The sequence below is a fragment of the Oncorhynchus kisutch genome, linkage group LG4 (genome assembly GCF_002021735.2).
Source record: "Oncorhynchus kisutch isolate 150728-3 linkage group LG4, Okis_V2, whole genome shotgun sequence".
Lineage (NCBI taxonomy): Eukaryota > Metazoa > Chordata > Actinopteri > Salmoniformes > Salmonidae > Oncorhynchus > Oncorhynchus kisutch.
The window spans coordinates 33760126-33784421 of record NC_034177.2 but is presented as its reverse complement, the minus strand read 5'-3'; the positions used below and the strand labels follow the sequence as shown (position 1 = coordinate 33784421).

Here is a 24296-nt window from a genome sequence, read left to right as displayed (position 1 = left end):
GGGAGGGAGGGGTGGAGTAGAGATGGGAGGGAGGAGGGAGGTGGAGGAGAGATGGAGGGAGGGAGGGGGTGGAGTAGAGATGGAGGGAGGGAGGGGGTGGAGTAGAGATGGAGGAGGGGTGGAGTAGAGATGAGAGGAGGGGTGGAGTAGAGATGGGAGGGAGGAGGGGTGGAGTGAGATGGGAGGGGTGGAGTAGAGATGGAGGGAGGGAGGGGTGGAGTAGAGATGGAGGGGTGGAGGAGGGTTGGAGTAGAGATGGAGGAAAGGAGGGAGGGGTTGGAGTAGAGAGGGAGGGAGGGAGGTGGAGTAGAGAGGGAGGGAGGGAGGGGGTGGAGTAGAGAGGGAGGGAGGGAGGAGGTGGAGGAGAGATGGAGGGAGGGAGGGGGTGAGTAGAGATGGAGGGAGGGAGGGGTGGAGTAGAGATGGGAGGGAGGGGGTGGAGTAGAGATGAGAGGGAGGGGTGGAGTAGAGATGGGAGGAGGGAGGGGTGGAAGTAGAGATGGGAGGGGTGGAGTAGAGATGGAGGGGTGGAGGGAGGGGTTGGAGTAGAGATGGAGGAAAGGAGGGAGGGGGTGGAGTAGAGAGGGAGGGAGGGGGTGGAGGAGTAGAGAGGGAGGGAGGGAGGAGGTGGAGGAGGGAGGGAGGAGGTGGAGGAGGGAGGGAGGGGGTGGAGTAGAGAGAGATGGAGGGAGGGGGTGGAGTAGAGATGGAGGGAGGTGGAATAGAGATGGAGGGAGGGGGTGGAGTAGAGATGGAGGGAGGGGGTGGAGTAGAGATGGAGGGAGGGAGAGGGTGGAGTAGAGATGGAGGGGGTGGAGTGGAGATGGAGGGAGAGAAGGGGTGGAGTAGAGAGGGAGGGAGGGAGGGAGGGGGTGGAGGAGGGAGGGAGGGGGTGGAGTAGAGAGAGATGGAGGGAGGGGGTGGAGTAGAGATGGATGGAGGAGGTGGAGGAGGGAGGGAGGGGGTGGAGTAGAGATGGAGGGAGGGTGGAATAGAGATGGAGGGAGGGGGTGGAGTAGAGAGAGATGGAGGGAGGGAGGGGGTGGAGTAGAGATGGAGGGAGGGGGTGGAGTAGAGCTGGAGGGAGGGAGGGGGGGTGGAATAGAGATGGAGGGAGGGGGTGGAGTAGAGATAGGGGGGAGGGAGGGGTGGAGTAGAGATGGAGGGAGGGGTGGAGCAGAGATGGAGGGAGTGGAGTGAGGGGTTGGAGTAGAGAGGGAGGGAGGGGGGTTTGGAGTAGAGATGGAGGGAGGGGGTGGAGTAGAGATGGAGGGAGGGAGGGGGTGGTGTAGAGATGAAGGGGCAGGGAGGGGGTGGATTAGAGATAGAGAGTGGGTGGAGTAGAGATGAAGGATTAGAGATGGATATGGGGAGGATTAGAGATGTAGAGAGGGAGGGGGTGGAGTAGAGATGGAAGGGTGGAGTAGAGATGGAGGGAGGGGTGGAGTAGAGATGGAGGGAGGGAGGGGGTGGTGTAGAGCTGAAGGGGCAGGGAGGGGTGGAGTAGAGATGGAGGGAGGGGGTGGAGTAGAGATGGAGGGAGCGAGGGGGTGGAGTAGAGATGGGAGGGGTGGAGTAGAGATGGAGGGGTGGAGGGAGGGGTTGGAGTAGAGATGGAGGAAAGGAGGGAGGGGGTGGAAGTAGAGAGGGAGGGGGTGGAGTAGAGATGTAGAGAGGGAGGGGGTGGAGTCGAGATGGAGGGGTGGAGTAGAGATGGAGGGAGGGGGTGGAGTAGAGATGGAGGGAGGGAGGGAGGGGGTGGTGTAGAGCTGAAGGGGCAGGGAGGGGGTGGAGTAGAGATGGAGGGGTGGAGTAGAGATGGAGGGAGGGGGTGGAGTAGAGATGGAGGGAGGGAGGGGGTGGTGTAGAGCTGAAGGGGCAGGGAGGGGGTGGAGTGGAGATGGAGCGAGGGGTGGAGTAGAGATGGAGGGGGGGGTGGAGGAGGGAGGAAGGGGATGGAGGGAGGGGGGGGTGGAGTAGGGAGGAAGCGGGGGTGGAGTGGAGATGGAAGGGGTGGAGTAGAGAGGGAGGGAGGCGGGGTGGAGTAGAGATGGAGAGAGGGAGGGGGAGGAGTAGAGATGGAGAGCGGGTAGAGTAGAGATGAAGGATTAGAGATGGATAGGGGGTTGGATTAAAGATGTAGAGAGGGAGGGGGTGGAGTAGAGATGGAGGGGTGGGTGGAGTAGAGATTTTTTTATTTAATCTTTATTTAACTAGGCATGTCAGTTAAGAACAAATTATTATTTACAATGATGGCCTACCGGGGAACAGTGGGTTAACTGCCTTGTTCAGGGTGCAGAATGACAGATTTTTACCTTGTCAGCTCAGGGATTCGATCCAGCAACCTTTCGGTTTCTGGCCCAACGCTCTAACCACGAGGCTACCTAGTGCAGGGAGATGGAGGGAGGGGTGGAGTAGAGATGGAGGGGGAGGAGTAGAGAGCTCTTGGCTCAGTAAATATGTTTGTGGAGAAACCTGCCTGTCCACCTCACAGAGGAGGAGTCTAGGGGCGTGGGACACAGACAAAGAACAGACACACACTAACACGAGGAGGGAGAAGAGGACTTTTCTGTACACAGTGGATTTTACACTTGTGGAATATAATTCGGAATTTGGAACTTTGCTGGAGGAGGTCTTTGTGTTAGTGTGTAGTATAGTGTGCCTACGTTAGTGTGTTTTGTATGAGTGACTGTGAGAGCATGTGTGAGTGTGTTATGTTGTGTGTGTAACAGCCCGGCCCCGGATGGAAAGGGTTGTCGCTGGCTACTCCGAGGTCTTAGCTCCCAGCCATGGGGGGCTGCCAGAGTCACCCCTCTGCTGCGGATACACAAATAGTACCACAGCCCTCTGACGTCAACAAACTGTAAGTATCTCTCCACTTCCTCTCTCTCAATCGATCCATTCCCCCCCTTCCCTCTCATTGTTCTATGCTAGATCAGATTAGACTGGGTTTGTGAGTAGGGCTGGCAGTAGGTTGAACAGTTAGTTAGAACTCAAAAGATCTGAACTGAGGTGGAGAGAGAAAATTGGGGATAGAGCGAGAGACGTAGGGACTGGGAAAAAGAGAGACGGCTGCTGGACATGGTAAACTGAGGAATGTTCTCTTTATAAGGATGTGTGTGTGTGTGTGTGTGTGTGTGTGTGTGTGTGTGTGTGTGTGTGGGGCACATATTTGTCTGATAACATCAACGGGGATATGGATTCCTTTTCTGAGGCAAAAAGCAGGAATGATGGGATTGTGGTTCAAAAAGTGTTTAAGAAGAGTGTGTTTAAAAAATGTCATGAATATATAGATTGCTTGTGTGGCTATTTGAACAGAGACAGTTATGCTTGGTTTACTGTTTGCTTCGTCCACAGAGTGCAGTGAAACGTTAACACACACACACACACACACACACGAGTGAGAGAGCAGGCTCACAGTGGATTCTGTTTACCTATAAACACACCACCTACTTTGGATTTGTGTGTGTGTGTGTACGTGTGTGTGTACGTGTGTGTGTGTGTGTGTGTGTACAGATGGTTGGTAGAGAGGGAAGTCTAAATAAAGGGGCAATTGTGTAGAGTAGAATAGGGAGGAAGTTTAGTTGACAGTTCCCTCAGCGAGGTAAAACCAGCCTGATCGCTGTGTTCACCGCTAATTCACTATATTGATTCCCAATGTGACCTTCCTTCTGTCTGCACCATCCCCAGATGCTGTTTAAAAGCCATTCTGAAGATTCCTACATACTTTGTCCTGACCTTACCCTTTAACCCTAACCTCCCTCTGTCATCGTTCACTTGCTCTCTGTCTCTCTCTTTCTCCTGTGGACAAAGGCCATGCTGTTTTGCCAATAGGACACACACACCAAGGCAACCCCAGCAGGGACTGAAACTCCTCATAGAGAACAGAATGTGTCTGTTATCAGTGTAACAAGGTCACACACACACACACACACACACATTCTCAAATACACACACAGATATCAAGGTTGAAAGTAATTTCGTTGCTTTCACTTCACTGACTGTGTGTTGATATAGTCAGTGGAAAACATTGACAGTGTAGTGTAGTACAGTGGAAAACGTGGACCTGCTTTGCATGAAGTCAAATCTCTCTGGCTCCAGTCCCTGGTTTAGACTCTCTAGGACAGAGACATTGACCAATATCACAATACATTTAATGTGTCTGTGGTTATAATGCATTATAACAAAGTATTACCCCTCTCACTTTATCATCTCCTCAGCCCGCCCCTCCTCATCTCTGATTTGTTAAGCTGAACAGATGCTTCCGTAACGACCAGACACACAGCTCTTTAACCTCATTACACAGGTGCATAATTAAATCGCTTTAGCACCCATGAGCACCGGAGATAACCAAGCTAGCACATTTACACTGAACCAAAATATAAACGCAGCATGAACCTATTTCAAAGGTTTTACTGAGTTACAGTTCATATGAGGAAATCAGTCAATTTACATGAATTGATTAGGCCCTAATCTATGCATTTCACATGACTGGGAATACAGATCTGCATCTGTTGGTCACAGATACCTTAAAAAAAAAAGGTATGGGTGTGGATCAGAAACCCAGTCAGTATCTGCCTCATGCAGCGTGACACATCTCCTTCGCATAGAGTTGATCAGGCTTGTGGAATGTTGGACTGGATATTGGCAGGAACTGGAACACACTGTCGTATACGTTGATCCAGAGCATCCTAAACATGCTCAATGTGTGATATGTCTGAACTGGGACATTTTCAGCTTCCAGGAATTGTGTCCAGATCCTTGCGACATGAGGCAGTGTATTATCATGCTGAAACATGAGGTGATGGAGGCAGATGAATGGCACGACAATGGGCCATCACGGTCTCATCACGGTATCTCTGTGCATTGAAATTGCTATCGATAAAATACAATTGTGTTCGTTGTCCGTAGCTTATGCCTGTCCATACCATAACCCCCCCGCCACCATGGGGCACTGTTCACAATGTTGACATCAGCAGACCGCTCGCCTACATAACGCCATGACGTCTGCCATCTGCCCGGTGCAGTTGAAACTGGGATTCATCCGTGAAAGAGCAGAGCACACTTCTCCAGCGTGCCAGTGGCCATCGAAGGTGAGCATTTAACCTAAGCTAGCAGTGCAATTAATAGTATAATTTAAATCTTCAGTGAAAGTTAAGGAAGTTATTTAAAAACCTTCAAATAAACAATCATTTCCATTCTCTGAAGTCGGTTATGATGCCGAACTGCAATCAGCTCAAAAGCCTGGTGAGGACGACAAGCACGCAAATGAGATTCCCTGAGACGGTTTCTGACAGTTTGTGCAGAAATTCTTCGGTTGTGCAAACCAACAGATTCATCAGCTGTCTGGGTGACAACTCTCAGATGATCCCGCAGTGGGGAAAGTCAGATGTGAAAGTCCTGGGCTGGCGTGGTTACACGTGGTCTGCAGTTGTGAGGCCGGTTGGACATACTGCCAAATTCTCTAAAAGGACGTTGGAGGTGGCTTATGGTAGAGAAATTAACAGTAAATTATCTGCCAACCGTTCTGGTGGACATTCCTGCAGTCAGCATGCCAATTGCACCCTCCCTCAAAACTTGAGACATCTATGGGCATTGTGTTGTGATAAAACTGCACATTTTAGAGTGGCCTTGTATTGTCCCCAGCACAAGGTGCATCTGTTTAATCAGTTTCTTGATATGCCTGTCAGGTGGATGGATTATTGTGGAAAAGGAGAAAAGCTCACTAACGGGTGTAAACAAATTTGTGCACAACATTTGAGAGAAATAAGGTTTTTGTGTGTATGGAACCTTTCTGGGATCTTCTATTTCAGCTCATGAAACATGGGACCAACACTTTACATGCATTTATATTTTTGGTCACTGTAGGTCCTTGGAAGTTGTGACAGAGAACGTTTTTGGTTTCCCACTGGTCTGGTAACGAATCTTCCTGACCGGTAAAACAATGTTGTTTTTTAAAACTTTTTAAGAATGGGAGTGAAAATGTTGCTTGTTCTGGGAGTACATTTTTTTGTTTGCAGGGAGGTTCTGAGATTGTTTTATGAACATTCTGAGAATGGAAATGATTGGTTATTTGAACATTTTTAAATGACTTTTAATAACACTGCTAGCTTAGGTTAACTGTTTTGAACACAGATAGGAGGACATTGAAATTAATTTGCTTAGGCATTTTATTGTGGCACGGTGTCAGTGAGATTCGCACTTATGATCTTCTATTCTCTATCCTTTGAACTAGTCCACTGCACCACCGGGATGGTGCTAGTGCTAGTGTGTTTATTTTTATTTTTTATATTGATTCAGAGCTTTCTTTATTAATTTTAGTCTATTCAAACAGACCCCATTTCAAAGTGCGGCCAATACACCTGAACAAGATAGGGAATAGACAAAGTTTTGTTGACGCTGAGAACGGAATGTATCTATTTTTTAATAATGTTCTTAGAACATTCTTTGAACGTTACTAATGTTTTGTGGGTTTTATGTAACAATAACCAAATAGAACTATGAGGAAACCTGTAGGAAACGTTATGCTGAAGTACTGAAATTCCCACAGAAGAAAGTTGTTTCTTAATGTTCTCTGAACTATTGGAGAACATTCCCCAATGTCAAACCAGTTGGAGAACGTTCCTTGAACGTTACAAAATTGACAAATCTAACCATGTTTAAACTTTAAGGTTAAAGTAATGAAATAACCACAAAAATAAGGATTTTTTTGTCAAATTCCTTAAATGTGCTGAGAATGTTCCCAACCAAGTGATTATCCTGCACCATTCCCAGAAAGTTGTGGGAAGGTTGTATGCAAAATAACCATAGGACAACCATGCTCTCACCAAGCTCTAAGAAACATTGTACTACAACATGCATGAATATATACCAAATGTTTATTTCAGTATGTATATATTCACACTCCCTGACACACACTGGCTGAGATAGAATATGCCCAAAGTTCTGTATGATATATCTCACCTCAAAACCTCCAGTTTACAGTGTGGACTCCCTTGTCCGCCAGAGAGCAGCTGTACTCCTAAATCCTGCAGTTCATTGTTACTCAGATCCAGCTCTATCAGGTGTGAGAGATTTGACCTCAGAGCTGAAGCCAGAGAAGCAAAGCCTTCCGCTGTGACTTTACAACTCTCAGCCTGCAATGGGAGAAAAACATTTCCATCTCAGCTCTACATGAAGGATCAATTTATATTTTCTAACAAATTAGTTTTAATGGCATATTTGAGCGATGTCATTACTTCAGTGTCTTCGGTTTACAGTGTAGATTCCCCAGTTGAGCAGAGAGCAGCTCCAGTCCTGCATCCTGCAGTTTAGTATCACTCAGGTCCAGCTCTCTCCTAGATTAGAGGAGTTTGAGCTGAGAACTGAAGCCAACACATCACAGCATTTCTCTGTGAGATTACACCCTTTCTGCCTGAATAAGGAACAAAGAAGTGACAGAATGGGGTCAAAAATCTATTATTACCAATTAAATGGGAGTGTGCAACAAAATATGAATCATATAAATCGTATAGCTTGGTCACTCCTAAATATTGTGGATTTTTCTGAAACAGTTAATTGTACTAACAAATGAGTTAATACATACTGTAAGGTAGTGTGTACACTTATTACTTTGAAATAATTAGCAGGGCACCAGTCTAGTTATTGGACCAACTGGTTTTCTAAGAAGACCTGATTTATGAGTTATTTTAGTAATAACTCTATAAGACTACAATTAGAATAATATAGTGGTAAATGTATTAACCTGAAGGTATGAATTAGTTGAGAGTCAATTGGAGTTATTTTCCAGAATAACAAGACAAACACAATTGGTTTTCAGAATGTTATGTGCTACCTGGGAAGAGACTGCAGCAACAGCTGTGTGTGTGAGCATATAGTAAACCATACAGTCCAGACTGCAAACGATGCAATCTGATGACTGCAGCTGGAGCAGTGAAACATGGACACTTAAATACTGACAGACACACTCACACTTTAACTGTGTGTGTTGTATTGTTTAGGGGAGATAATAACAATGAGCTGGTGTTGGAGGAGCGTCCCTATCTGCAGCAGCAGTATGTCTCTGAGAGGATCACACACACCGACATGACCGCCCTCACCGCCCTGCCACCCGGACTGGACCAGGCTGAGTGGCTCGCCAGCAACAGTCAGTATATATATACGCACGCACGCACGCACGCACGCACGCACGCACGCACGCACGCACGCACGCACGCACGCACGCACGCACGCCACGCACGCACGCACGCACGCACGCACGCACGCACGCACGCACGCACGCACGCACGCACGCACGCACGCACGCACGCACGCACGCACGCACGCACGCACGCACGCACGCACGCACGCACACACACACACACACACACACACACACACATTGGGAATTCAGAAATGGGAGGCCTATTTGGGAGTGTTAGGGTTGAACCAGGGTTAAACATAAAGTGAGTTAGGGTTATGCCAAGATTAGAGTTGTGGTTGAGGTTTTTGGTTGAACCGGGATGTAGACATGAAGCTAGGGTTGAACCGGGATGTAGACATGAAGCTAGGGTTGAACCAGGATGTAGACATGAAGCTAGGGTTGAACCAGGATGTAGACATGAAGCTAGGGTTGAACCGGGATGTAGACATCAAGCTAGGGTTGAACCAGGATGTAGACATGAAGCTAGGGTTGAACCGGGATGTAGACATGAAGCTAGGGTTGAACCAGGATGTAGACATGAAGCTAGGGTTGAACCGGGATGTAGACATGAAGCTAGGGTTGAACCAGGATGTAGACATGAAGCTAGGGTTGAACCAGGATGTAGACATGAAGCTAGGGTTGAACCAGGATGTAGACATGAAGATACGGTTACTTTAGGGTTATGCCAAAAGAGTTAGGGTTAATTTTGTATATCCCTAATCCCAATATTGCATTACTATAACCTAAACTGTTTCTCTCTCCCTCTCCAGCGGTAGCGTTCTTTAAGCATATTAACCTGTTCTCCAGTACCCTTTCTGAGTTATGTACTCCTACCACCTGTCCTACAGCCTGCGGACCAAATAACATGTAAGTCACACTCAAACACACACACACGTACGTACGTTAATATTCACACTCATGCAGACATACCCTTCTGCTCCCTCAATGTGTCTGTGTGTAGAGTGTATACATGGACAGACGATCAGGGGAAGAAGTTGAGGTGTTCCGCTCCTCTCTACTTTGACTATACCATGTCCTACATCCAAGACCTACTGACAGATGAAGACGTCTTCCCCACCAGAGCAGGTACGCACACACACGCACGCACACACGCACGCACACACACACACACACACAGTGTGTGTGTGTGCTGCAGACATTCACTGCCCTACTGATCATCAACCAATGACTACAACATAACAAACCAACTGATCTATCAGTCAATAAAATACTCAACCCTTCTCCCCTTTCATTCCCACTCCCCCACTACCTTACACATCATCCTTTCCCTTCCCTCTCTTATCCCCAACACCTCTCTACATCCTATCCATCTCATTTCACCAGGGTCAGTGTTCCCAGCAGGCTTTGTTTTCTTGGTCAAGAAGGTGTTTCTGCTGTTGTTCCGTGTTCTGGCTCATATCTACTGGAGTCACTACAGAGAGGCCCTGGTTCTGGGACTACACCCCCACCTCAACACATTGTTCATACACCTCACACACTTCAGCCTTCAACACGACCTGCTGGAAGCAGAACACACACAACCTCTACAGGACCTGATCATTGCTCTGGGACAGTACAGCCTCACCTGACACACACACAAATGTAACTTCACAGATGTACACGCACGCACGCATGTATGTACACATACACACACAGCTTCAATGAATTTAGAGAGACAGACTCAGCGACTCTGTTGTATAAACTGTGAGATAACCTTTTAATGCAGTGGGCTAAATCAGGGTCACTTGGTAGTCTTAAGAAAATGTACTTTTAAACAAAAATATACAACTCACACATGGGCTTAAAAAAAGAAGACACCTGTACCATGTCAGATATAGAGTTGAAATGTATTACATTTAGCATTTACATCCCAATAGACTTTATATACTGTACATCACAGAAGACTGAAATATAACGAAACTGTTTGACATAGATTTTCTGCATTTTTTAAAATCATGTTTATTAATAATAAAAAAATATGAATAACATTCTACCAACGAGGCCACTAGGTTGTTTGACTGCAGGAAAGGGTTATGTAAGAAGAGGATGTGTATTGCTCTTTATGCTTTTGCATGTGATATGTATAATAGATAATATATGTTATGAAGATGATGTTCTTGTATGTTATTAAACTGAGGTCAAATGAATTTCAACGGTCATGTATACTGTAGGTCAACTATTATGCTCTCCTTCAAATCAAATTTTAGTCACTTGCACCGAATACAACAGGTGTAGACCTTACAGTGAAATGCTTACTTATGAATCCCTAACTAACAATGCAGTTACATTTTTTTTTTTTAAATGGATAAGAATAAGAAATAAAATTAACAAGTAATTAAAGAGCAGCAGTAAAATAACAATAGCGAGACTTAATACAGGAAACTCTACACACAAGTTATGTTCCAGGTTAATACAGTAGGTACAGTCACAGAAAGCACAGTTTCCCTTAAATGTTGCTGAGAATGTCTTCTTTCAGATGCTCTTTTCCATGGGTGAATAGCCCCAACCTTTCAATAGAGCCAAATGTTTGATGCATGTCAAAGTCATAAATCCATCAGATCGTCTGTGATCCAACGTTTTAAGTCAACATTTGTCAAAACTCAGTTTTAGCTGAAATTCAGATCAGTGTTGCTCAGCCTCTGAACATCATAGGGGAATCATTCTCATATCTATGTAGTCAGCGTGGTTGCACCATTCCTGTGCAGTTTGTTTCTAGGACACTCCAGTCAAAAGTTATATAGACTAAGGTCAAGGTCAAATTGTGGGGGTCAAATTGACCCAGAACATCATGGATGTCACTTTTCTTGTACCATGTAGTGATTTATTTTATTTATTTTTATTATGTGTTTTACAGAAAGTTCAAGAGTCATTGCAGGTCAATTTGACTCCAGATCAGTGTTGTTCAGCGTCTGAGTATCATAGGGATATCCTTCCTGTGCAGAAAGCTTATTTCTAGGACACACCGTTCAAAAGGTTATATAGACTAAGGTCAAATTGACCCAGAACATCACTTTTCTTGTACCGTGTAGTGATTTATTTTATTATGTGCTTTACAAGTTTGAGACCAGTAGCTAAGAGAGTATATGAAGGGTCATGGTGAAAACATTTAGTAAAACTGTAGGCCTATTTGAGTGATAAAAAAGTTCATCTTTCATCGTTCGTCTTTAAAAGTTATATGAACATGTCTTTAAAAGTTACATGAACATACACGTTTTTAAAAGTTACATGAACACGTCTTTAAAAGTTACATGAACATACACGTTTTTAAAAGTTACATGAACACGTCTTTAAAAGTTACATGAACATACACGTCTTTAAAAGTTACATGAACATACACGTCTTTAAAAGTTACATGAACATACACGTCTTTAAAAGTTACATGAACATACACGTCTTTAAAAGTTACATGAACACACACGTCTTTAAAAGTTACATGAACACACACGTCTTTAAAAGTTACATGAACACACACGTCTTTAAAAGTTATATGAACACGTCTTTAAAAGTTATATGAACACGTCTTTAAAAGTTATATGAACACGTCTTTAAAAGTTATATGAACACGTCTTTAAAAGTTATATGAACACGTCTTTAAAAGTTATATGAACACGTCTTTAAAAGTTACATGAACACGTCTTTAAAAGTTACATGAACACGTCTTTAAAAGTTACATGAACACGTCTTTAAAAGTTACATGAACACGTCTTTAAAAGTTACATGAACATACACGTCTTTAAAAGTTACATGAACACATCTTTAAAAGTTACATGAACACGTCTTTAAAAGTTACATGAACAAGTCTTTAAAAGTTACATGAACAAGTCTTTAAAAGTTACATGAACACGTCTTTAAAAGTTACATGAACACGTCTTTAAAAGTTACATGAACACGTCTTTAAAAGTTATATGAACATACACGTCTTTAAAAGTTACATGAACACACACGTCTTTAAAAGTTACATGAACACCCACGTCTTTAAAAGTTACATGAACACGTCTTTAAAAGTTACATGAACATACACGTCTTTAAAAGTTACATGAACACACACGTCTTTAAAAGTTACATGAACACGTCTTTAAAAGTTACATGAACACACACGTCTTTAAAAGTTACATGAACACCCACGTCTTTAAAAGTTACATGAACATACACGTCTTTAAAAGTTACATGAACACACACGTCTTTAAAAGTTACATGAACACACACGTCTTTAAAAGTTACATGAACATACACGTCTTTAAAAGTTACATGAACATACACGTCTTTAAAAGTTACATGAACACATCTTTAAAAGTTATATGAACATACACGTCTTTAAAAGTTATATGAACACACACGTCTTTAAAAGTTACATGAACACATCTTTAAAAGTTACATGAACACGTCTTTAAAAGTTACATGAACAAGTCTTTAAAAGTTACATGAACACGTCTTTAAAAGTTACATGAACACGTCTTTAAAAGTTACATGAACACGTCTGTAAAAGTTACATGAACACGTCTTTAAAAGTTATATGAACATACACGTCTTTAAAAGTTACATGAACACACACGTCTTTAAAAGTTACATGAACACCCACGTCTTTAAAAGTTACATGAACACGTCTTTAAAAGTTACATGAACATACACGTCTTTAAAAGTTACATGAACATACACGTCTTTAAAAGTTACATGAACACCCACGTCTTTAAAAGTTACATGAACATACACGTCTTTAAAAGTTACATGAACATACACGTCTTTAAAAGTTACATGAACACACACGTCTTTAAAAGTTACATGAACACACACGTCTTTAAAAGTTACATGAACACACACGTCTTTAAAAGTTACATGAACATACACGTCTTTAAAAGTTACATGAACATACACGTCTTTAAAAGTTACATGAACATACACGTCTTTAAAAGTTATATGAACATACACGTCTTTAAAAGTTACATGAACACATCTTTAAAAGTTACATGAACACGTCTTTAAAAGTTATATGAACACGTCTTTAAAAGTTATATGAACACATCTTTAAAAGTTACATGAACACGTCTTTAAAAGTTATATGAACACGTCTTTAAAAGTTACATGAACACGTCTTTAAAAGTTACATGAACACGTCTTTAAAAGTTATATGAACACGTCTTTAAAAGTTACATGAACACGTCTTTAAAAGTTACATGAACACGTCTTTAAAAGTTACATGAACACGTCTTTAAAAGTTACATGAACACATCTTTAAAAGTTACATGAACACGTCTTTAAAAGTTACATGAACATACACGTCTTTAAAAGGGGCAATTCAGAACCAAGATATGCGCACATAAATGGAACTTAATTCCTTTTTCATGCACTTTCCTGTCTGTGCGCATTCTGACCTTGAACTTAAGCATGGGGAAATGGATGTACCAGCCAGCTATTCGTTTGGTGTTGGAGATGGCAGAAGTGTCTACGGATATGCGTATTCTGACCTTGACTTAATTCCACCAGCTTTATGTACGAGAAAACCATTAATAAGGTTGAGCAACCTGTCAGGTTCCAAGTGGAAAAATATCTACTTCATTTTTTCCATTTAATTACCAAACTGATGACTGCCGTTTAACCTTTGTGCACTCTCAAATGTTTCAATTATATGCCCCGACTTTTACTATTTTCCATTTGTAGACTATCATGTTAAATATTATCCACTGTCCACCGTCAGTAATACAAGTTCAGAGTTTTAATACCCACATACATTTATAACTCACTTTAGTATTAGTACCCTTCAATTTGTAGCCTGCATTTTGAGGGAGGGAGTAGGAGAGAGGATGCAAGGAATCAAGGGAAGAATGCACCTCATGTCTTAATAGGACACTCTGGTTTGAACAGAAGTAAAACATTGATCTCCAACAACCTCCAGCTGTATTGCGGTTTAACGGAACCATCTACGGGGAAAAAGTGCAGGGATCTTAGACCTCCTTACAGAGAGCTGAGACGCCCAACCCGGTGTGAACATGGCAGAGAGATGGTTCCAGAGGAGAACAGAGAGGACGACACAGTGGACCTGTGAGGAGGAAAAGAGAGCTGAGACGCCCAACCCGGGTGTGAACATGGCAGAGAGATGGTTCCAGAGGAGAACAGAGAGGACGACACAGTGGACCTGTGAGGAGGAAAAGAGAGCTGTGTGAAAGTGAGGCTTCATGCTGATATCATACTGTTCTGCTCTGTTATACAAACATTCCAAATCAGCTTGGCTTTGAAACAATCCATTCTGATATAAGTCTAAAATGTTTAATGTTTTTCTAATTCAGCAAAAAAATATCCAGACATTATTAGAACAACTGCAGAAGAAGCTGGAGAAATCTAACGACCTAGATTTGTCTGTTTCTTTTCCGGATTCTGCTGGATTCTCAGTGAAACACATTGTGTATAGCTAGTATACCATAACTGTTACAAACATATTATGGTACTACAATGCATTTTTAAACAGAGAAGGCGGACCGTCTGCTCATCCATACGTTACATATTAAGCATTACAGCTTCACACATGGTCCTCATACTGTCCTGATATTATGAGCACTTTTTGTACAAATTTCAAGGTGAGAAAACAATACTAAAATCACAGTAGCATGCTATAGTAGCACTATAGTAGAACGGATAGGTCCTTTATCCTAACACTGTTATAGCTAAGTGGCACAGGGTCAGTGAAAGAGCCAGACCAAACCCTGGGTATAGGGGCTCAGTGAATGAGTGGAATGTGAACAGGTTGGTCAGTGCACCAAAGGAGATGCTGTAGAAGTATAGAGTACCGGCCGGCCAGTCCAGATAAACACCTACTCTGTTGGTGCGGGATGAGTGGACAGGTATGACGGTTTTATGATAATTGTGCCAGAAAGTATCTGTCATCAGAGCACTCCAGACTCTAGGACTTGTTGTTGAGTCTAATCACTAGCTTCCCCCATCCTGCTTGTTCTACATGCCACCCCTATATCAACCCTCTTCCCCCTCCACTCTACCTCCCAGTAACAGTGTTCAGTCAGACCCTCTCTACACAGCACTTGTGACCATTCCTCAAACTTCTCTGGGTGATCAGGATACAGCTGTTCCTTTTATTTCCCCATGTCACTTTTCTGTTCTCCTTAGACCGAATCAGATACCCGTATGCTGTGTTTTGGTCCAATGTGAGCTTGCAGGCATATGTTGGACAGGATGAAATCAATTGTAAAAACCATTGCAAACCATTAATATTGCATTCTTGACCATTTCATTTTACAGTCGTGACTTACATTTCAAGTGCCCAGCTTTGATCTGTCATTTTCTATTGTGGTCCACACTATATAAATAACAGAGGAAATGATTAGTGATATTTTCTTCATAAAACAAAAATCAGACACAAGCTAGGTTTCCATCCAATTGGTTACAGATTTTCATGCAAATATATTTTTTTAAATTACATAAAAACAAAATGTTCATTTTCCCACCTGAGATGTATTTCCATCAAATTTACTTGTTGGGGATAAAAGGCTGTGTGAGATGATATCATTCAAATAAAAATAGATTTTGGATTTAAATTCAACTAAACGCAGTTTACCCACCTTTATCAGAAAAATGCATTGAAAGAATAGGGAGTGTTTATTTTTTCCCTGCGACCAGCAATCAGTTTAGCCACCTATTTTTTTACCTCTACATAACTGGCTATTTGGAGTTTATGGTAATAGGCCTACACATTGTAGCCTAATCTAGTAAATTGCTGTTTTTCCCACGACAGTTTCAGCCCTATTTCAGGTGTCCCGACATTTCAGGCTACAAAAAAGGTACATTTGTAAGCAAGACACATCAATTAACGTAGGCCTAATCAATGGAAATTGCTGAATGACATTAGGCACAATGTCTGGTGTTTGGTCAAGAGATTTATATTTCCATTCATCAAATGGCATGAGTATACATGCATTGCACTACTTGGATTATTTTGGAGTGGATGAACATGCACAGGTTGCCTACTTTTGAAGTGATTTGTTTGAAAATCAGAGGAAGGCATCATGACTGGTTGTGACACTAAGTGTAACGTTTTGTGTGGATAGTGGAGATTTATTTATAGAACATGATAACACTCAACAGTGAACCTTTATATATTCTTACAGGACCACAAGGCCAGTAGGCCTACTGCGGCATATTGTACTTTAATGAAGAAACAATGCCTGAATTGGAAAGAAATTTGGTAGGGAGAGTAATTATTTGGAAGTCGCTATCTTAAAGGGATACATTAGGGATTTTGGCAATGAAGCTCTTTATCTACAGTACTTCCCCAGAGTCAGATAAACTCGTGGTTACCATTTTTATGTCTGGGTGCAGTTTGAAGGAAGTTGCTAACTACCGCAATGGTTAACTAGCGTTAGCATGCTAGCAGATATCCACAGACTTCCAGTCATTGCACTAAAGCCAGTTAGCATTGGCTCACAAAACTAACTAACATCCTTCATACTGGACACAGAGACATAAAAACAGTATCCATGAGTTCATCTGACTCTGGGAAAGTAGATAAAGGGCCTCATTGCCAAAATCCCAAATTATCCCTTTAACCAAAGCAACCAATGCAAGGTGCTTTGTTTTATAATTTTGCATCTTTGCGTGAAGAAAAGATGCCCGAAAAGAGGACGCAGATAGGGGATCCTTCTGAGAATCCGGAGGCGAGCGAGCAAACTCCCAAAGCCTTCCAGTCTCCTTGCTAACGTGCAATCGTTGGAAAATAAAATTGATGACCTACTATCAAGATTATCCTACCAACGGGACATTTAAAACTGTAACATCTTATGTTTCACTGAGACGTGGCTGAACAAAGAAACGGACAATATAGAGCTTACGGGATTTTCCATGCACCGGCAGAACAGAGACGCTACCTCTGGTAAGACGAGTGGGGGTGTGTGTATTTTTGTCAATAACAGCTGGTGCGTGATGTCTAATATTAAATTAGTCTAGAGGTATTGCTCGCCTGAGGTAGAATACCTTATGATAAGCTGTCGCCCGCACTATCTACCAAGAGAGTTCTCATCTGTATTATTCGTAGCCGTCTATTTACCACCACAAAGCGAAGCTGGCACTAAGACCGGTCTCAACCAACTCTATAAGGCCATAACCCATAATGTCAAAGGGGAATTATGTGTTTTGACATTTTTATAAATTCATAAAAAATGAAAAGCTGAAATGTCTTGGAGTCAATAAGTATTCAACCCCTTTGTTATGGCAAAACTAAGTTCAAGAGTAAAAATATGTCAAACAAGTAACATACGTTGCATGGACTCACTCTGTGTGCAATAATAGTGTTTAACATGATTTTTGAATGATTACCTCATCTCTGAACCCCACACATACAAAATGATATGCAAGGTCCCTCAGTCAAGCAGTGAATTACGAACACAGACACAACCACAAAAACCAGGGAGGTTTAACAAAAAAAGAGAAGTGCACCTATTGGTAGATGGGTAAAAAAAAGCAGACATTGAATATCCCTTTGGGGAAACATGGGGAAGTTATTACTTACACTTTGGATGGTGTATTAATACACCCAGATACAGGCGTCCTTCCTAACTCAGTTGCCGGATCGGAAGGAAACTGCTCAGGGATTTCACCATGAGGCCAATGGTAACTTTAGAGTTGAATGGCTGTGATAGGAGAAACTGAGGATGGATCAACAACATTGTAGTTACTCGACAATACTAACCTAATTGACAGAGTGAAAAGAAGGAAACCTGTACAGAATACAAATATTCCAAAACCTACATTTTGCACCAAAGTAATACTGCAAAAAATGTGCCACTTTTTGTCCTGAATACAAAGTGTTATGTTTGGGGCGAATCCAATACAACATATTATCGAGTACCACTCTCCATATTATCAAGTACAGTGGTAGCTGCATCATGTTATGGGTATCCTTGTAATTGTTAAGGACTGGGGATTTTTCAGGATAAAGAAAATAAACGGATTGGCGCTAAGCACATGCAAAATCCTAGAGGAAAACCTGGTTCAGTCTGCTTCCCACCAGAGACTGGAAGATGAATCTTTCATCTTTCAACACGACAATAACATGAAACACAAGGCCAAATCTACACTGGAGTTTCTTACCAAAGAAGACAGTAAATGTTCCTTACAGTTCTGACATAAATCTACTTAAACATCTATGACAAGACAAGAATTGGCTGTCTAGCAATGATCAACAACCAATTGGGGAGCTTGAGGAATTTGAAAATAATAAAATGGGCAAATGTTGCACAATGTAGGTGTGGAAAGCTCTTAAAGACTCTTAAAAGGTGCTCCTACAAAGTATTGACTCAGTGGTGTGAATACTTATGTAAATTAGTTATTCCTGAATTTCATTTTCAATACATTCGCCAATATTTCTAAAAACATGTTTTCACTTTGTCATTATGGGGTATTGTGTGTAGATGAGTGATAAAAATATTTATTTAATCCATTTTAAATTCAGGCTGTAACACAACAAACTGTCTAATAAGTAAAGGGGTATGAATACTTTCGAAAGGCACTGCAGTATTTCACAAAAACATAATTTCCTTACCTTGATTACATTGGGATAAGATCAAATTGGGGAACCCCGGTACACAGTCAAGTTAGTACAGTTGAAGACGGAAGTTTACATACACCTCAGTCGAATACATTTAAACTCAGTTTTTCACAATTCCTCACATTTAATCCGAGTAAAAATTCCCTGTCTTAGGTCAGATAGAATCACCACTTAATTTTAAGAATGTGAAATGTCAGAATAATAGTAGAGAGAATGATTTCTTTCAGCTTTTACTTCTTTCATCACATTCCCAGTGGGTCAGAAGTTTACATACACTCAATAAGTATTTGGTAGCATTGCCTTTAAATTGTTTAATAACTTAGGTCAAACGTTTTGGGTAGCCTTCCACAAGTTTCCCACAATAAGTTGGGTGAATTTTGGCCCATTCCTCCTGACAGAGCTGGTGTAACTGAGTCAGATTTGTAGGCCTCATTTCTCGTACACGCTTTTTCTGCCCACACATTTGATATAGGATTGAGGTCAGGGCTTTGTGATGGCCACTCCAATACCTTGACTTTGTTGTCCTTAAGCCATTTTGCCACAACGTTGGAAGTATGTTTGAGGTCATTGTCCATTTGGGACCAAGCTTTAACTTCCTGACTGATGTCTTGAGATGTTGCTTCAATATATCCACATAATTGTCCAACCTCATGATGCCATCTATTTTGTGAAGTGCACCAATCCCTCCTGCAGCAAAGCACCCCCACAACATGATGCTGCCACCCCCATGCTTCACGGTTGGGATGGTGTTCTTTGGCTTGCAAGCCTCCACCTTTTTCCTCCAAACATAACGATAGTCATTATGGCCAAACAGTTCTATTTTTGTTTCATCAGACCAGAGGACATTTCTCCAAGAAGTACGATCTTTGTCCCCATGTGCAGTTGCAAACCTTAGTCTGGCTTTTTTATGGCGGCTTTGGAGCAGTGGCTTCTTGCTTGCTTCTTCCTATCCTACCTCATTTGCACATGCTGTATATAGATCTTTCTACTGTATGTTTGTTTATTCCATGTGTAACTCTGTTGTTGTATGCGTTGAACTGCTTTACTTTATCTTGGCCAGGTCGCAGTTGCAAATGAGAACTTGTTCTCAACTAGCCTACCAGGTTAAATTAAGGTGACATAAATAAATAAATAAAAATTGCTGAGCAGACTTTCAGGTTATGTCGATATAGGACTTGTTTTACTGTGGGTATAGGTACTTTTGTACCGGTTTCCTCCAGCATCTTCACAAGATCCTTTGCTGTTGTTCTGGGATTAATTTGCACTTCTTGCACCAAAGTACGTTCATCTCTAGGAGACACAATGCGTCTTCTTCCTGAGCGGTATGATGGCTGCGTGGTCCCATGGTGTTTATACTTGCGTACTATTGTTTGTACAGATGAACGTGGTACCTTCAGGCGTTTGGAAATTTCTCCCAAGGGTGAACCAGACTTGTGGAGGTCAACAATTTTTTGCCTGAGGTCTTGGCTGATTTCTTTAGATTTTCCCATGATGTCAAGCAAAGAGGTACTGAGTTTGAAGGTAGGCCTTGAAATACATCCACAGGTACACCACCAATTGACTCAAATGATGTCAATTAGTCTATCAGAAGCTTCTAAAGGCATGACATCATTTTCTGGAATTTTCCAAGCTGTTTAAAGGCACAGTTCATTTATTGTATGTAAACTTCTGACCCAGTTCATTTATTGTATGTAAACTTCTGACCCACTGGAATAGTGATACAGTGAATTATAAGTGAAATAATCTGTCTGTAAATAATTGTTGGAAAAATTACTTGTGTTATGCACAAAGTAGATGTCCTAACCTACTTGCCAAAACTTAGTGCTGGGCTCCTTTAAAAAAAAATCTTAGTTGTGCAGGGTTCGGTAGGAGGGTTTCATTTTTCTTAATGTTTTTTTTAAGTCCAAACTGAATTAGCTAACTATCCTTACCTTAACATAATAGCTAGTTAGATAAATGTTAGCGAGTAAATGACTGGGATGATTACCATGGAAGTAATGGTTGAGTCCAACTAAATGGATGGCAAATTCAACACTCTGTTATATCAACTTTGGAAAGAGTAATAGCTACCCGGTCTGTTTGTTGAGAACACTCTAACACAGTTAACATTTTCAATTCTAATTTCTTTAATTGTGATTTATTCAACCGAAATGAATAAATCCTTTGGTGGCATCCCATAGTGGTGGCATCCCATATAATCTGGCGTTCAGACAGTTTTTAATGATCATTATGAATTATTATAATGCAAGCATGGGGTGCTTCCACACAGAAGGTTTCAGACACTTGTAGAATCTATGCCAAGGCGCATTGAGGCTGTTCTGGCGGCTTAACTCCATATTAAGATGCTTTATGTTGGTGTTTCCTTTATTTTGACAGTTACATGCAGCAGCAGGCTACACGGAAAATGGAACAGACAATGGAACAGGCGGATAGGGGAAACATTACATTGATGTGAATGGCATGTTACAGAAGGGCCCAGTAATTGTGTGTGATTTCACGTTTTTGAGAAACTGGATTGTGGTTGTCTTATTAGATTTGTCCTGCATGTACAAAATTACATGAATGTCTGTCCCAATAACCAGATGGAATTCTGTTAATTATAATAATATGCTGTTCAGAGACTCAAAAAACGTAGGATCATATGAATTTGGAGCAAATACATCAATATGCACATTACTGCATTTTCTTAAATGAAAACACACCATTACTCATCAAACATAATTAAGTGCAATATGTGTGTGAAATCAATTATGTAAACCTGGCTAAGACATTGTATAGGCCTATGCTCTGTCTTTGTACAAATAGAAAAATATGCACCGTTGTGTGACTCTCATAAAGGGAGCATGTCTGTAGTACTTCTAATTTCCCACTCCGGGATATTGTGATGGGATGTCACTGTTAAGTAGCTCTCTGTAACCCTGGATGTCCATCCATCTGTAGTAAACTAAACACCGGGGGCGTTGGCAAATTCATTGACAAATTCATTGACAACTTCGGCTTTAGTTTATATAGAGCGGCTAGGACCTGTTATTCTGAAATGGGTGTGAGAGGGTGAAGTTCGTAATGTGGCACTTTCACGAGGCTGAATTTTTTTCCTCTTAAATACGAAGAATGGGCGTATATCCGCAGCTATAAATGTAGGCCCAACCTATCGCTCTTGTAATTTCTTTGGACCGGTCAGAATCAGCTGCAAATAGCTGCTCGAAAGCAGAGTGGAGACAAAGTTGTGTAGTTTTTGCGCTTTCGTCTTGTTCTGTCTATTTGAAGAATCTCAAATATATCATATATTTTGATTTGTTTACCACATGATTCCATGTGTTATTTCATAGTTTTGATGTCAAAATAAAGAAAAACCCTTGACTGAGTAGGTGTTCTAAAACTTTTGACCGGTAGTGTACATCAGGGATAGAGCGATAAATACATACAACCACATTAGAGAGACACATACACAGGCCAGTTTGAGGACTCCGGAGGCGAACATCATTCTAAAAAGCAGCTAGCGGATCAACCTGGGGTTACATGGTTATGCTCTCTGCCCCACAGCCACCCTGGCACAGACTTCAATGGGGCGATGAGCACATACAGGAACCCTGTCTCCAGGAGAAGAAACATCCTGGATACCGTTGGCGGGAAGGAGAGGAGAGTGGAAAACAGAAAGAGCAAGGTGGAGAGTGTTAGAGTCTGAGCATGCCCAGGTTGTTGTTGTCGTGATGTTTTCATCATGGTGTTAATATTACATTTTTTATTTAACCTTTATTTAACTAGGCAAGTCAGTTAAGAACAAATTCGCATTTACAATGACGGCCTACCGGGGAACAGTTGGTTAACTGCCTTTTTCAGGGGCAGAACTGCAGATTTTTACCTTGTCATCTCAGGGATTCGATCAAGCGCCTTTGCGGTTACTGGCCCAACGCTCTAACCACTAGACCAGAAAATGTTTACCTTTTGATGGGTAGGTGCCAGCCATCTCTGGCTACGTGGGTCACCACAAAGTGTAGGCAGATGAATAGTGATCTCCCAATAAGAAGCCGTAACCTTGTTAATTACCTGCGGTAAATCAAAAATCATTTGAGGAGATGGAAACTCCACTTAAATCGTATTAATGCCAATTATGTCTGTTTCCCATGCATCGTCAATGAGCCGCGCGTGGTATTTTGGGGCAGGGGGAGCTCTCCTTCAAGGAGTGAATGGGAGTCAATTGGGCGCTAGCTCAAAAACCCAACATTAGCATGAATTTAGTGAACAAGAAGTACAACATCACAAATATTTTCAGAGATGTAAGATGACTACCTTCTCTGTAATGTCATATAGCTTTGGAATCGTGACATTACGTACTTTTGAGGACGTGGATTTCTCAACTCATACTCTGATTTTGAGAGGGGATTACGTAAAAATCAGTTTAGCAACCGTGTGATGCAGCATTACAACGTGAACTTAATTGGTCGACAGTCTGCTGGGTGGGGCGTTATACAGTCCCCCAGTCATTGCTCAATTGGATTCTTCTCTTATTTTCTCTAATATCTTTGGGTAAGCACACAAGCTTTACATGGGTACCCATACAGCCAGAAGAGTTCAAGAAGTGATTAGGGAAGTTGAGCAGTGTTCCCTCAGGTGGGGCTTCAAGTTTTATTTTTTTCAAGAAGGAAGGTTGGGGAGGAAATATACATATACTTGGAAGTTGTATGGAAGGAATCTGGAGAGGGTGGGAGGGTTTAGGATCCTGGGGCTCTGGTTTGACACATGGGCGGAGCATATTAACAGGGTAGTCCTCAAATGAGAAAAAAAATCTATGTGATGCGTTGCTTGTCAGGAATGGATTGGGTGCAGATAGAATGGCAGTGATAATGATATATATAGCGCTGTTAAGGTCATCACTGGATTATGGAGGTATAGCATTTGGAGCAGCGGCTCAGACATTTTTTAAACAGCTAGATTTAATGCAGGCCCAAACCCTAAGAATATGTTGTGGAATACTCAGGACCTCCCTGGTGGCAGCGATGCAGGTAGAGTTGGGAGAGCTAGCCTTGACATGTTGGGTAAATCTACAAGGGCATAAGGCTATACAGCCTACAAAAAAAGGTAATCCTAGAGTGCAGGGAACATGAATGAAATCTGAATGCAAGCTATGGGAGAATAGGCAATGGCATGGAGTAGATTCAGTTTTAAGTGAACATTTAAAGCCACAATACTATGCTTTCTTGAATATATTCACAGATGGACTCAAACAGGGAGGACAGGTGCAGCTTTTAATGTTCCTGAGTTTAAGGTGGCAGTGACAAAAAGATCAATGGATAAATTATCTGTTTAATCAATGGAGTTGCTGGCCTTACTATTGGTTGCAGAGTGAGTGGAGGAGGTGAGGCCAGACAGAGTAGTCATCTGCTCGGACTCCTGTGCAGCACTGAGGAGCTAAAGTTAGTGTCTCAGAGCGACATGATGTACTGTATGAGGTTTTGCGGTGCTTGTATAGGGTGAAGGAAATTGGGTTATTTGTGATGTTCCTCTGGGTACCAGCTCATGTGGGAGTAGAGGGGAATGAGGACGTAGATGTTGTCACCAAGCAGGCTC

The 24296-nt window shown here is 42.1% G+C and overlaps 1 protein-coding gene across 1 annotated transcript; it reads left to right on the top strand.

Annotated features, from left to right (window-relative positions):
- Positions 1-2490: 2490 nt before the first annotated feature.
- Positions 2491-10329, top strand: LOC109889415 (MOB kinase activator 2). The gene is made up of 5 exons (XM_020480828.2): positions 2491-2863; positions 8001-8146; positions 8953-9049; positions 9144-9268; positions 9527-10329. Exons 1-5 carry the CDS (start codon positions 2790-2792, stop codon positions 9769-9771), a joined length of 687 nt encoding a protein of 228 aa, XP_020336417.1. The 5' UTR covers positions 2491-2789; the 3' UTR covers positions 9772-10329.
- Positions 10330-24296: the final 13967 nt, after the last annotated feature.

Coding starts and splice junctions, on each gene's coding strand:
- LOC109889415 (XM_020480828.2), top strand. CDS start 2,790: ATGGGGGGCTGCCAGAGTCACCCCTCTGCTGCGGATACACAAATAGTA. Junction 9,050..9,143: donor GCCTGCGGACCAAATAACAT/GTAAGTCACACT, acceptor GTCTGTGTGTAG/AGTGTATACATGGACAGACG. Junction 9,269..9,526: donor CGTCTTCCCCACCAGAGCAG/GTACGCACACAC, acceptor TCATTTCACCAG/GGTCAGTGTTCCCAGCAGGC.